The 14,535-nt window shown below is 43.8% G+C and overlaps 1 protein-coding gene across 1 annotated transcript; it reads right to left on the bottom strand.

The window, feature by feature from the left end:
• Positions 1-1,397: 1,397 nt before the first annotated feature.
• Positions 1,398-10,000, bottom strand: GNRH1 (gonadotropin releasing hormone 1). The gene is made up of 3 exons (XM_075555712.1): positions 9,848-10,000; positions 4,994-5,089; positions 1,398-1,439 (listed from the first exon to the last, which is right to left on the bottom strand). The coding sequence occupies exons 1-3, from the start codon at positions 9,998-10,000 to the stop codon at positions 1,398-1,400; spliced, it is 291 nt and encodes a 96-aa protein (XP_075411827.1).
• Between the last annotated feature and the right edge of the window lie 4,535 nt (positions 10,001-14,535).

Here is a 14,535-nt window from a genome sequence, read left to right as displayed (position 1 = left end):
TACACACACACACATCTAGCCCGAAGTTTGCCACTAGTCTTTCTGGACAGTGAGTGGTGGCAGTACCATTTGATGAGGGCACTTGGGATCACCTGAAGCCTATCTTCAACTGGCAGTCTGCCATAGCACTTCTCCAGGGAAATTCCACCAAGATCAGGCAGTATTTATAGCCCTTGTCTCCAAATGTCAATGTGCCACACTTGCCCTGGTGAACTTGGATTGTTCATGGCCAGGAGGATCGCTAGACCAGGGCTCTTCAGCGGCCTCCTTTCCCCCAGGGCTCACTCAAGTGCCACTTGATTTCTAAGGAACTAAGTGGGAGGAAACCTTGACTATAGCCTCGTTTATGTTAAGTAGGATCAAAAATCAGGCACCGTGGTGGCATAGTGGGTTGTGCATTGGGGCTGCTCACCTCAAGGTCAGCCGTTCAAAACCAACTCTTCTGCAGGACAAAGATGAGGCTTTCTACTTCTGTGAAGATGTACAGACTCAGAGACCCATAGGGGCCATTTACTCTGTCCTCTAGGGTCACTATGAGTCAGAATTGACTCCAAAGGCTATGAGTTTGGATTTTTGAGTATTGAGTAGGATCAAAGATTACAGTTAAAATCCCATAGGGGGGCAGGGAATGTATGGATGTGCTTTATACAATTGATGTATGTATATGTATGGATTGTGGTAAGAGTTGTTTGAGTCCCTAATAAAATGTAAAAGAAGAAAAGAGAAAAAAATGATTAGGGCAAAGACTGTACAGATGTGCTTTATACAATTGATGTATGTATAAGTATGAACTGTGAAAAGAATTGTATCAGCCCCAATAAATTGTTAAAATAAAAAAAATTTAAAAAAATAAATAAATAAATAAAAAAATAAAATTCTGAAAAAAAAATCCCATAGGAAGCTGGAATTGAAACAGTTCAATCAGCGCTTGATATATGGCCTTTCTCTTCCATCTGAATGTAAGCTGAGCGTGGACGAGAACCGCCAGACTCCCTTGATCAATCTCTCCCTCCCCATCTATCGCCTGCAGACTCATCGCTCCCTCCTCCTCATCTATCACCTGGAGACATCTCTCCCTCCCCATCTCTCGCCTGCAGACTCATCTCTCACCTGCAGACTCATCTCTCCCTCCTTCCCATCGCTCACCTGCAGACACACTCGCTCCCATTTGTGGCCCCATCAGACATCAGAGATAGAGAAGGGGTGAACATTCAAACTACTTTATTCACAACATAGTAGCACTTCATTAAGAAATATGTGCACTTGGTGTGAGAATTTCTGACATCCTTACAAGTTACTGGAGATAACGCTAAGCGGGATGCAAATAGCAGTATACTTCGGTGTTGCCAATCCTGGATCACTTGACTGGATCACATCTTCTTTTTTTTTTTTTTAGATCACATCTTCTTTTGCCCAGTTTCCTCTTCAATCAGACTTTCCTGAAAATTTTAGTAAGCAAAAAACACATCAAAGATGGCTTAACTCAGTGCATTTCATTAAATTTTAAACAACTGCAAAAGAACCTCTATGGAAGGGATGGGTCGGGTCGGTTTCTTTTCGGGACTAGAAAGAGAGGGATGGCAGATTCTGACAGCTGCCCCTCCCCTCAACAGAATTTATTTCAGAGGACAGCACTGAAGCTGCAGCTCAGGGAGAGGGACATGTTTGATCAGAGCACACGGGAGCAAATGAAGGGGGAGGAAGAGATATTGGAACACATCCTGGCCCACCAAGCCTTGATGACGAGATTCCTCCTCAGAGCAGCCAATCCACAGAGAAGACCATATGGCCGGCCCCACTATGAGACACGACATCCCTCACTGATCCACAGCCCTACAGGAGACAACACTGGAGACACATTGTGGGAATTGCACCCGGTCTCATCACACCACACTGAGGCAAAACACTAAGGGCGTGCAACAGAACAGCAAGGGGAACAGAGCAACGAAGTCCCCAGAGAATACCAAAAATAGACTTTGGGGCCAGGGTGTGGCACCACAACAGACTCCACCAGAAACCACTCCTAAAGGCCAACAAACAGTCATTGAACTAACTACAAGCTTTTCTTTTTTGTTGTTTTGTTTTTATGTTTGTTTGTTTATTTTGTGATTGGCTTTTTGTTGTTATTGTTTTGTTTTCTTTTGTTGTTTGGTTTTTCTCTGTCTTGTTTTTGTGCATATTATTATATCCGCAGCTCTGTCTAAATAAGATAGGCTGAATGAACAATCTGGAGAAGAAAACAACAGGACCAACAGTTCCAGGGGGACATGAGAGAAGGGAAGGTGAGAGGAAAGGAAGTGGTGTTAACAAACCCAAGGACAACGGAACAAGTGATCCAAATCAGTGTTGAGGAAGGTGTAGAAGACTTGGTAGGGCATGATCAAGGGTAATGTAACTAAGATGAATTACTGAAACCCAATGAAGACTGAGCATGATAGTGGGACAAGAGGAAAGTAAAAGGAAATAGAGGAAAGAGTTAGGAGGCAAATGGCATTTATAGAGGTCTCAATAAAGGCATGTACATGTGTACATATTTATATGTGAGGATAGGGAAATAGATTTATGTGCATATATGCATAGGTTTAGTATTCAGGTAGCAGATGGACATTGGGCCTCCACTCAAGTACTCCCTCAATGCAAGAATACTTTGTTCTATTAAACTGGCATTCCATGATGCTCATCTTCCCGACACAATCGCTGAAGACAAAGCGGGTACATAAGCAAATGTGGTGAAGAAAGCTGATGGTGCCCAGCTATCAAAAGAGATAGCATCTGGGATCTTAAAGACTTGAAGGTAAGCAAGCAGAAATATAGTTTGGAAGCAACAAAGCCCACATGGAAGAAGCCCACATGGAAGAAGCACGTGGTTCTGAAGGAATCAGTTATCAGGCATCAAAGAACAAAAAATCATGTCATAATGTGCTCACCTCCCTGATAGGAGCACTGAAAACAAATGGGTGCATAAGTAAATGCGGTGAAGAAAGCTGATGGTTCCTGGCTATCAAAAGATATAACATCTGGGGTCTTAAAGGCTTGAAGGTAAACAAGCAGCAATCTAGTTTGGAAGCAACGAAGCCCACATGGAAGAAGCACACCAGCCTATGTGATCACGAGGTGTCGAAGGAATGAGGTATCAGGAATCAAAGAACAAAAAATCCTATCATTGTGAATGAGGGGGAGTGCAGAGTGGGGACCCAAAGCCCACTTGTAGGCAACTGGACATCCCCTTAAGGAAGGGTCGGGAGGAGGAGATGAGCCAGTCAGGGTGAAGTGTAGCAATGATGAAACATACAACTTTCCTCTGGTTCCTAAATGCTTCAGCCCACCCCCCACCCCAATATCATGATCCCAATTCTACCTTACAAGTCTGGCTAGACCAGAGGATGGACACTGGTACAGATAGGAATTGGAAACACAGGGAATCCAAGACAGATGATCCCTTCAGAACCAGTGGTGTGAGTGGCAATACTGAGAGGGTGGAAGGAGGGTCCGATTACGAGGATCTACATATAACCTCCTTCCTGGGAGGACAAAAGAAAAGTGAGTGAAGGCTATCTTAAGACAGTGTAAATATGACATAATAATAATTCATAAGTTATCAAAGGTTCATGAGGGATGGGGGAGCGGGGAGGGAGGGGGAAAATGAGCTGATGCCAGGGGCTTATGTGGCGAGCAAATGTTTTGAAAAGGATCATGGTAATGAATGTACAAATGTGCTTTACACAATTGATATATGGATGGTGATAAGAATTGTATGAGTCCCCAATAAACTGATTTTTAAAAAGAGGTGGTAGATCCTGCCTTACTTTTCATATGTGTCATGTGTATAAAGTGCACACTGGCAGCATAAGAGGAAAGGAGGTAAAGGAGGAGAAGGGTGGAGGGAAGGTGGGGGAGAAAGGGGGAACCGATTACAAGGATCTACATATAGCCTCCTCCCTGGGGGATGGACAACAGTAAAGAAGATGAAGGGAGACATCGGACAGTGTAAATATGACAAAATAATAATTTATAAATTATCAAGGGTTCATGAGGGAGGGGGAGGGAGGGGGAAAAATGAGGAGCTGATACCAAGGGCTCAAGCAGAAAGCAAAATGTTTGGGGAATGATGAGGGCAACAAATGTACAAATATGCTTGACATACAATGGATGGATTGTGATATGAGTTGTATGGGCCCCCAATAAAATGATTCAAAAGGACGGAAGGGGATCTGAACAGTTTGCTATGACCACAGCCTTTGCCTCAGTCCCTGCTTGCTAATGTCACCTTTGAGAAAGCCCACCGCCTGCGGTTATTTTATCACGTGATGAGCAGCGGGAGAAAGGGAAATGAACATGTCTGCCCACTTTCTTCCTTGTTCTGTGAACACGGAAGTTGAAGTCACTGGTGAGAATGACTTTCTATGCGATTTACTCAGGCTTTCCCTGGTCCTGGGGATCAGAGCAGTGGATTGCCACTTGGAGGAATTGGAGACAGGTATATTCTGATCCGAAAACTGGCAATCAAGCCTGTGCCTCTGAATTATAAATCTGCTAGTATTTTTTTTTAGTTACAAAAGGGAAAAATGAAAGTAAAATAACCTTTTTTGTTGGTTTGGTTCTGATAGCTACGTTCCCGAGAGCTAGTGGAAATGCCTTCACACCAAGAACACTTGGGGCATAAACAGGCTGCAGAGGTGTGGAGCGGCTAAGTGAAGCATCTGCATTCGTTTTTCATGGACTTGAATTGACATGTGGGGGTGGGAAGAACTCTGTCAGCCATTCCAAAGGTGAGCGCCAAGATTTGGCTGATGAAGGTGTCCCAGTGAAAGTGTGAGGGAATGAAAACGAAGGCAGTGACTCTGTATCTAGGAGGGGCCGACTGCAATGTCGGGGGGGGGGGGGGGGGGGGAGGGGAGGGGGGAGGTTCTCCAGTGGGTGACAGGAGGCTGTCCTAGGTTGTCCTCAAGGTTTCTTTCCATCTCTGAAGCGGTGTCATTACCCCGGAACTTACCAGCGCTCCTTGCAGCTCCCTGAGGGGAGAGCGCAGCCGGTGGACAGCGCAGTCTAAGCGCTGGGGTTCTGCGAGCTGGTCAACCTCTCTGGCCATCTGAAGACACAGAATGTGATTCTCAGAGATGGAAATAAAGAAAGGAAATCGTGTTTTCCAAAGAGGTTAACTGAAAAGCAGCACCTTCTGCCCAACAGAAAGTGAGGTCAAGGGGCTTGTGGGACGGCCGACTGTCACTCTGATCTGAGAAGATCGCGGGTCTGTGATGGGACTTGAGGAGCTCGGATCCCCAGTCAAGCATTTTCAGATTTGGGGGGCGGGGGTCTGGAGATAATGGAGATGACAGAAAGAGAGTGTGCTCTCCTTTGGGCTTCATGAGGAGTGGGCTTTGGAGTGGTTCAAGAACCCACTGCTACCAAAAGGGCTGGTAGCCTCGAAACCCGGTATTCGCTCCCCTGGGGACCGCGAGGCCATGGCTGTCAAGGTGGGCAGCCGTGGAAACCCCGTGTGGTAGCTCTCCTCTGTCTGACCAGGTTGCATGTGTTGGAATAGTGCGATCGACGGTGGTTTCCTGTTTCCTTTTCCTTTAGCATCCCCGTGATACCTGGGGTTCAGGTGCTGACTGTGAAGTTGGGGGTTCAAATCCACTAGCCACTTCATGGGAGAGCGATGTGGCAGTCGGCTTCCATAAGAAAACCACAGCCTCGGAAGCCCTGTGGGGCAGTTCCCATTGTCCCATAGGGTCACCAGGAGTAGAAATTGGCAACTGTGTTCTGTAGGGGCTTTTTGTTTTGTTTCAAGGGGGATGATCTTAGTTATTAATAGGGTTCATTTTAATTTTCAATTTTTACTAAGTACGTCAGGGATCCTGGTGGAATAGTGGTATGAATTGGGCTGCAATCCACAAGGTCAGTAGTTCGAAACCAGCAGCTCCTTAGGAGAAAGATGGGGCTTTCTACTCCTGTAATCATTTACAGTCTAGGAAACTTACAGGGAAAGCCCTGCCTGTCCTATAGAGGGTCACTATGAGTCAGTGTTGACTTGATGGTAGTAAGTATGGTTTGGATTTGGTTCCTAAATGCTTAATGTTTAAGTGGAAACTGCTTCAGACAATCTGAAGAGAGGAGATTTCAGATTCTAGGGCTTCTTTAGTTAATACTCAATTATCTTTTCCTATTGCTTCCAAAAGGGTTTTTGTGCCCCAATGAAAAGTTAAATGACCTTTCAGGACGAATAATGAAAGTATTGATACCAGGAGGGGAAGGTAAAGGTGGGAACCAATTATAATGATCTACATATAACCCCCTCCCAGGGGGGTGGACAACAGTAAAGTGGGTGAAGGGAGACATTAGTCAGTGTAAGACATGAAAAAATAATAATTTATAAATCATCAAGGGTTCATGAACGAGAGAGAGTGGGAGAGGGAGGGAAAAATGAGTAGCTCAAGTAGAAAGAAAATGTTTTGAGAATGATGATGGCAACAAATGTGCTCGACACAATGGATGTATGTATGTCTGGAGTGTGATAAGAGCTGTACAAGCTCCCAATAAAAAGATATTTTAAAAAGAGAAGAGCTCAAAAGTAGGTTATTCTTAAGCCAAGTCAAAACAAAATCCATTATAAAAAATATTTTGTTTCTAAAAAGAAAAGTTGACTTTTTTTTTGGTTTGTTTCTCTAGCCATTATTTTGTTATTTCCCATCCTGAGTCTTCCGTGGTGTCTACCAGCTCTGAATCGTGGCTCCTGATAGGGACCTATTTATATCTGTTACATTTTTAAAAGAAGAAGATTAAAAATTGATTTTTTTTATTAACCAGATTTCTTTCTTTTCTCTTTTCAATTACCCAGCTCATATGTCTGGCTGGCCTTAGTCCTCAGAGAAGCTGGAGAAGCCTCCCTTTCACTGGGAAGAGCCGCAGTGCCCAGGTGGGTGCTGGTGCAAGCTGTGGGTTGTGGTCAAGTGGATTCCAGCACCCAGCGACCCACTGTGCTGCAGAACAGAACTGCTCCCTGGGCTTCCAAAGCTGTGAACCCGAACCGAACTCCAACGGTGCTGTCTGGCAGGCATGGGCTGCAGACCATAAGGTTAGGGGGCCAACTACCCCATGGGAGAAAGATAGGGCTGTCTGCTCTGGAAAGACTTATAAGCTGCAGCCATCTAAGTGAAGAATCACTAAGTCTATGAGGAAGAATCACACCAGCTGTACGATTCAAAGGTGACAGTAACAAAATCCAAACATGACGAAGGGAAAAGTATCAGAGTTTAAATTGTGAACACCCAATTTGCAGAAGGCTAGAGAGGTCAGTGGGAGCCCAAAGCCATCTGCACTGTAGCCAGTCCAATAAGCCTCTGACGGATGCCCGCTAGCCCCAGGAAAGGGTCTCAGACAGCTTGATTATCAGAGAGCATTGTAAATTTGGTTGTGCTGGATCGAACTTGATACTCGATCAGTTGACCTCCCTCTTGATTCAACCTGATTTTGTTCCAGGCTCAAGTATCTCTTGCTTGTTCCATGACAAAAATTTCTTCCCTGGCTTTTAAAATATTGACGGCGGTCTTTCTTATACATTATTTGTATTTTTTATCTTTATCTTATAATTATTGTATCCTTACAACTTTATTTTGCTTTGGTTTTTAATTGTTTCCGTTGGGTTTCCCCGTTTGTGAAGCCCAGAAGGAGTAGATGCCTAGAGAGAATAACTGGTGCCGTGGTTTGTAGGGGATGTAAGGATATGGGGTGGGAGAGAAAAACAAACAAACAAAGAAACTTGACCAGTGTTGACCATAGGTGAAGGCGAAAGGGTTGTTGTGTAGCGGACATTGAGTTTATGTGAATGGTGGTGGAATAACGTGAGAAAGGATATCAATAATGGTTATACAACACGAAGAATATAATCAATAACACTGAATTATACAAGTAGAAGTTGTGGAATTGGAGAATATTCTATTGTGTATATTTTGGCCAAAATTGGGTGGGGTTATATGAATAACAATGACTACAGGGAAGAAGAATTGAAGATGACAATTATACAATTCTTCTTGAAATCGCTGAATTATTGAATTGTATAACATGTGGAAAATGCTAATAAAACATTTTTTTAAAAGATTTATAGTCTCACAAAAGAAGAATGGAGAGCTAATAATTATGAGTACAAGAATGAAACAAATGTTCTAATAGTGATTGTGTTGATGGTTGCATAATGCTTTTAAATGTATTTAAACCAGTGGTTCTCAACCTGTGAGTCGCGACCCCTTTGGGGGTCGAATGACCCTTTCACAGGGGTCGCCTGATTCATAACAGTAGCAAAAGTACAGTTATGAAGTAGCAACAAAAATAATTTTATGGTTGGGGAGTCACCATAACATGAGGAACTGTATGAAAGGGTCACAGCATTAGGAAGGTTGAGAACCACTGATTTAAATCATTGAATTATATGATATATGCATTATATGTCAATAAAACGTTAAAACATTTTTAAATGATAGCCTCACAAACCCTATGCATGGGTCCTCATGAGCTGGCATGGGCTCCACAGCAGTGGGTTTCGGGTCTTCCAAAGTACCACTGGGTGGAATCAAACTGCCAACCTTTCAGTAAGTTGTTGAGCAATCAACCATGTGTGCCACCCAGGGACCCCGTGATGGTGGTGCTAGTCCTAATGGTGATGAGTTTATGTGAAGTAAAGTGCAGCATGTTTTCTGATGGGGAGAGGCAGGGACTTCTGTCCCTTCTGCGAAGGGGATGAACAAAAGAGACTGTGAAATCAGCAAGCCACAAAGGACTGAGAACCAGCTGGGTAAACCCCTTCACGTCTAAGCCAGGTCCCAGTGAAATCCTGCCACAGGCCGGTACTCAGAGATAATGCTGAGACCTGCCGACCCAGAGCAGCAGCCCAGATAAAACCCAAAGAAGCAACGTATGAGGCCCAAGGACCAACTGAGTTGGAAAGTTGCTTGACCATCTATCTGCACAGCGGCACCCCCTTCTCCCCTTTGAGAGTGCCATATAAACACTAGAAGCGTTCCCCTAGACAACCTCCCCATCTCAACTCACCAGGGGGAGCGAAGGTGCTTAAGATGACCCCTCTCACCTAGAATGGGGATCCACTTGGACTCTGGAGCAAAATGTCTCTTATCTCTGCGTTAGGTAGTCCTGCTCAGCTCGGGAGAGGGACCCACTTTATTTCTTTTGAAGTGACTGTGCATTCATAGACTGTGGCTTAACTCTTCGCTAGTGGGGTGTGTGTGTGTGTGTGTGTGTGTGTGTGTGTGTGTGTGTGTGTGAACTTGGCTTATGTCTCTGGACCCTAATCAGGCACATGGGTGCAGGGCATGCTAGTCCCCCTTGGAAGACAACCTGGGAACCAACCGAACTTCACATTTCCCACTACACGACTTTGTCTTCTTGAACTTGCTAATAAGTCCTGCACTCTGCTTCTATCTTATGGGAGTTACAGACCATGCACTGTAACAAGGTTATTTAGCTCACAATGATAAAATGTGATACGACCTTAATTTCACTGACATTTAACAAAGCTGAGATTGGAGTGGTTGGGAGGGCTGGGGGGAGGGGAGGAGCATAGCTAGAAGTTGTGATTTTTTTTCCCCCCAAACCATTTTCAGTGGAGACTCCATCCCATTGTTCCTAATGCATTCCTCTCACAGTTCTTTACACAGAGTTAAGACACTCTTCCTGCGCTTACCACTGTACAGGCATCTTGCCTGCAAGTCGGAACAGGACTGCTACTTTTGAGGTGCCTGTCTCCCTCTAAGGGCCTAGGTTAGAGCCGCAAGCGGTGCACTGGGGCATATAGTGTATGCTTAGGGTATTTAACCAAATTGAATCGGAAACTTACCTCTTGGAAGGAATCCATTAGGTTTTCGGCATTTCTCTTCCCTCCAGGGCGCAAACCATAGGACCAGTGTTGGCTGCAGCAGCCCACCACGCAGAGAGTCAGCAAGAGAAGTCCGGCTAAGTGCTTTGGAATGAGCTCCATCCTAAGGAGCATCAAGATAGACCGAGGCTGGGTTGAGTGCAAAAAAAGACACAAAGCGCTCTTCGGTGAAAATCTTTGTATCCCGAACCTCCCTGAAGCTGGAGGAGTCATTGCAAGACCAGTCACTTGCACGCCTTGGTTCCCTAGCTGGGTTGGGGACGAAGCCCTGGCTTTCACAGGCACATGTTTAGTCTTAGTATTTGGGGTAGGTAGGTGTTCAGCAATGTATCAGTAATCAAAGCTCTGGCTTCTTCCAACACGCCTATCAGAACAAAAATGATTGGACTTTTTACAGGCAACTCTGCATTTAAGGTTTATAAAATCCTTGAGGCTAAAGGCTCCTAAAAGACCTGAAATTGATAAAGCAGGCAACAAAATGAAGGAGAAGAGTATATCTCATGTGCAAACTATTTTTAAAGAATTCAGACCTTTTTTCCTTTTTACCTCGAGTTGAAAGAAGGTGTTCTTTTTCAGTTGCCCTCTTTTGAGTATAGAATATTTGAAAGAATGTAAAAGAGAGATACTTAAAAAAAAAACAATTTATATTTTGCAAAAGGAAAAAACCAAAAGTCTTCTACATCTAACCTGGTGATTCCTTATCAAGTTCACCTTTTTGCCTTACCATTTTCCCTCCTGTGGGTTTTTCACGGTATCATTCCTGAGGTTAGAAAATAAAACACCACTCAGCCATCTGCTCTGAAAAGCAGCTCCTGCTAGGACTCTCTGGCGAATGTAAAGTTCCTTGACGTTAAAAGGCTACACGGAGATACTAATTACATCCTGCTGGGTATCTGTCTTCCAGTCTTCTAAGCATTACTGCTGGCTGGACCATCTGTGAGCATGAGAGAGGCTTGCACACCGCCCGGAGCACAAAGTCCCAGACCAGATGCCTCCCTGGCCAAGGGGGCCTCGAGTTATCTAATGAAATGTGGGATTCTCACTGAGAGTCTTCAAATTAATTTTCATTTGATGGGGAAAGAAGCTAAAGACAGCATCAAATCTTGGTCAATGAGGGGTTATAGTTCCGCACAGGCTGGCTTTATCTGGCCGGTGGGGACAAGGACAGCGAAGGACAAGGTCCCTTCAGATATCTCTGAATTTAATCTTTGGGGTGTAGAATGCACTGTAGATGTACAATATGATGCATTTCCACACACACCCCTCCCCCCATTTAAAAATACTAGAACTACAGAGCACGGTACCTGTTTCGTTAAAGAGCCCAAAGAATGCCGAGCCTCCTTTGGTGTGGACGGAGTCCTGGTGTTTCTCGCTTTCCTCTCTTCCTTTTTATATGGAGTTTCCTAGGACACGGCAGTCTTTCCCGCTGGCAAATTATATTGGACATGGACTATTTTTTTAATAGTAGCATTTTTAATCCTCACATAAAGCCCTTTAATGGTGTTTGTAATTGGAATGTTCCCTGGTGTATCTGCTAAATGTACTTAAACCTAGCCATTAAAACCTCAGCTAAGACCTTTCTAGCTGATGCCACAACTCGAGGAGATTAAAATGTCACTCTTTTGGTTTCCCTTGAGGAAATTAGCAGACCAATCAAGGGTTGAGGGAAATTGATGTCTTAGATTAAGTGATGAAATGCCCCCCTAAAATCTCTCATCAGGGCGGCTGCCGAAATATATATAGAAACAAGTTGACCTGGGATCCCTCGGAGGGGGTCCTGTTTTTAGTCCTCATTTATCATGTACATATACATATATTGATCATTGACTTGCCACCAGTTTTAAGATCTGATTTATAAATAATGATGACAAAAGGATTATTGGCAATGCACTTGATGTGCAATCACCGCTAGTCTAACTGTGACAGTGGACACACGGCTGTGACGATGAACAGGTCTCAGTGGAGTTTTCACACGAAGGCAGACTAGGAAGAAAGGCCGGGTGATCTACTTCTGACTGACAATCTTCAAACAATCGTAGGGATGGTACAGGATCAGGCAAATGTTTCTTTTTTTCCTGTTGTACATGGGCTCACCATGAACTGGGGCTCCCTAGATCACAACCACCAAGTTGTTGTTAGGCGCCATTGAGGCGGTCTATGTACAACAGAATGAAACACGGCCCAGGCCTGTGCCATCCTCGTCATACGTTTGAGACCATTGTAACCAATTATGCAGATGGGGCTGTTCTCATTTTGAGGCATGCCCATCAACACATGAGGGTCTGAAGGCTTTACTCCATCGACATGGTCCACTTGACTTTGAAAAGGCAGCACCTCCGCAGGTATCTGTGGAGTCCCTTCCCACCCGGGCACCTCATCTGCTGGCACGGTCTCTGACAAAGACCTGCTGTGATTCACCAGGTTCCCAGGGACTCGTTTTCTCAGTTGTCCCTTTTTTAAAAGCCGAGTCTATTAGGACCCTGAATGGATAGTGAAGTTTGAAAGTTCCTCAGTCTTCCATCCAAGTGTCTCTGCTTAAATTTTTCCAGAAAGCATTTTATGCCATCCAAAACCTGGAGACCAAGGGGTGGTGGTGGTGAGGGAAATATCCTGATTAGAAGACTGTCAACTGAGAGTGATGCAGATGCTAAAGAGCCCAACCTCAGGCCCAGAGTTGATGGTTTTAATCACCTAAGAGGCACCTCAGGAGCTTAGGTCACAGCCTTCAAAACCCATGCTTGTCACTGCAATGAAATCAACTCCGTGGCAATTCACACGAGCAATACTATCTAGGGCAGACGTAGGCCAGTAGAACATTTCAGGTGTTTACTGAACACACAGTACTGAATGTAAAAGTGAAAATCGCTGTGCTAACAGCTGTAGGAGAGCAACGATGTGACATGAGGGCCGTATGGCATGACTAACACCGTCTCACTCAGTTGAACTCCACAGTGGATCCATTATACCTTTTATCCGTGTTCCATTGCAGCAGGGTGCCAGAAACGTTTGCACATCTCTGAGCCTCAGTATAAGTGGTAAAAAAGAACTCTACGCGTTACTGTACTTATTTTAATAAGTGCCAAAGGGACACGCCACTCAGCTGTAAACCTCAACTCAAAAGCATCCGGCTCAAGCGCCAGGGGTCAGCACATCCTGAATTAAGTGCCCAGAGGCACCCCAGTCCACAAGCCAGCCTCCGGCACAAAAGCACTCAGCTTGACTTGCTCTATGGGCTGGGAGTCCTCACTCCAGTCTGGGCTCTGTCTGCTGGTTCTGCTGCTCCTTTGATATCACGGCGGCCTTCCCCTAACTCGCCTATGAGCTGCCATCCTCTTACAGTGAAGGATGTAAACTACAGAAGAATGTTAAGAATATAAACTTCAAAGTTTAATTGGGTACTTTTTAAAATGCACTGAAATGTTAGATGAATATAGCAATCCGGTCTATGAATTAATTTGATCTGCTTTATGTCCTCTAAGTCTGCATTAGTTTTAACTTGTTACATGGATCTCAAAGGCCAAAGCCAAATATGTTTTATCTTCTACAACACCAAAAAGATGTTGAACAAATTCGTGCTGGTAGTTCCCAATTTAAGATGGCGCTCTGTTCCCAAGACGGCCATGCTCTGTGTAAGTAGAAAGCCTCATTTTTCAAAGTTTTCATTCTTATTGCCTTTTATTATTAGTATCTTAATGCACCTGATCCATAGGGGTTGGAAACATTTAAAGTTATATTTTAATGTGCACATTTAAAACATCACATCCATTTAAAAAAAGACTTTGACATTTTGCCAGTTGTATTAATAACTCCAATTGTGGAAGGTTGTGGACATCTGGATTATCCATGGAATTCATGAGAGCTGGGTAAATGGTTCTTATATGCCCTACGATAGTGTATGTAGTACATGTCACTAATGATAAGACGTAAACCAAGTTATTAATCAAGCTTGTTGAGTGAAGTTCATATTTCAAAGACATCCTTAGTCAGAGATTACTTACAAGTAATTTATTTTGCTTTGTTTTTTAGTAAAAAGCTTTGGACCCCATTACAGTATCTAGGGATAAGTCAATTTACCAGGAAGTTACAGTTAATAAATTGAGCTTTAATAATTGGATTTTCTTCTGGAAAATTATAGCCCTAATGGAATTATTACTTCATGTTCCACATTAAAAGAAATCTGATTTATTAAAATGCAACGGTGGTGGCTTAGCCACCTTTCCGAGTGGCAGATGAAAGATTCTTTTAGCCCTAATGTAAAATCTCAGCAGGAAGAATTTGTGGTAAATGCTCGCTGACACATCTCACCAGGCTTCCAGAGAATTAATCCTTGGATAAGGTTCTTTATATAGAAAATAACGCAGCCACTTTCCTTTGTAGGGCCTCTGTTGTTTAATTAATTTTTCTTTTACTTCCTTAGAGATTGAATGAAGTTTTATAGCTTTTCATATATTAGAGATGACATTAGAGACACAGTATAAACAATCTATAAAAACAAACAGCTGGGGAAAAGATTCCAAGTCTTGAATGTACAACATCATCTCCTACTATAATTTCCTCAAAAATGTCATCGCACTGCTTGGGTCTGTTCCTCACTTTCCTCGCATCAGCTGGGTTCTCACTATCAGTACAGATACAGTAGGTTTGATCCG

This window comes from Tenrec ecaudatus, chromosome 8 (genome assembly GCF_050624435.1).
Source record: "Tenrec ecaudatus isolate mTenEca1 chromosome 8, mTenEca1.hap1, whole genome shotgun sequence".
NCBI lineage: Eukaryota > Metazoa > Chordata > Mammalia > Afrosoricida > Tenrecidae > Tenrec > Tenrec ecaudatus.
The sequence above is the reverse complement of the archived record's forward strand: the minus strand, read 5'-3'. Positions and strand labels throughout refer to the sequence as shown.

Bases quoted from the DNA above. Each gene is read 5' to 3' on its own strand.
- GNRH1 (XM_075555712.1), bottom strand. From the start codon at position 10,000: ATGCTCCTTAGGATGGAGCTCATTCCAAAGCACTTAGCCGGACTTCTC. The intron at 5,090-9,847 runs GTAAGTTTCCGA...CTGTGTCTTCAG, and splicing joins TAATGGATTCCTTCCAAGAG to ATGGCCAGAGAGGTTGACCA. The intron at 1,440-4,993 runs GTAAGTTCCGGG...TAAAATTTTCAG, and splicing joins GGGAGCTGCAAGGAGCGCTG to GAAAGTCTGATTGAAGAGGA.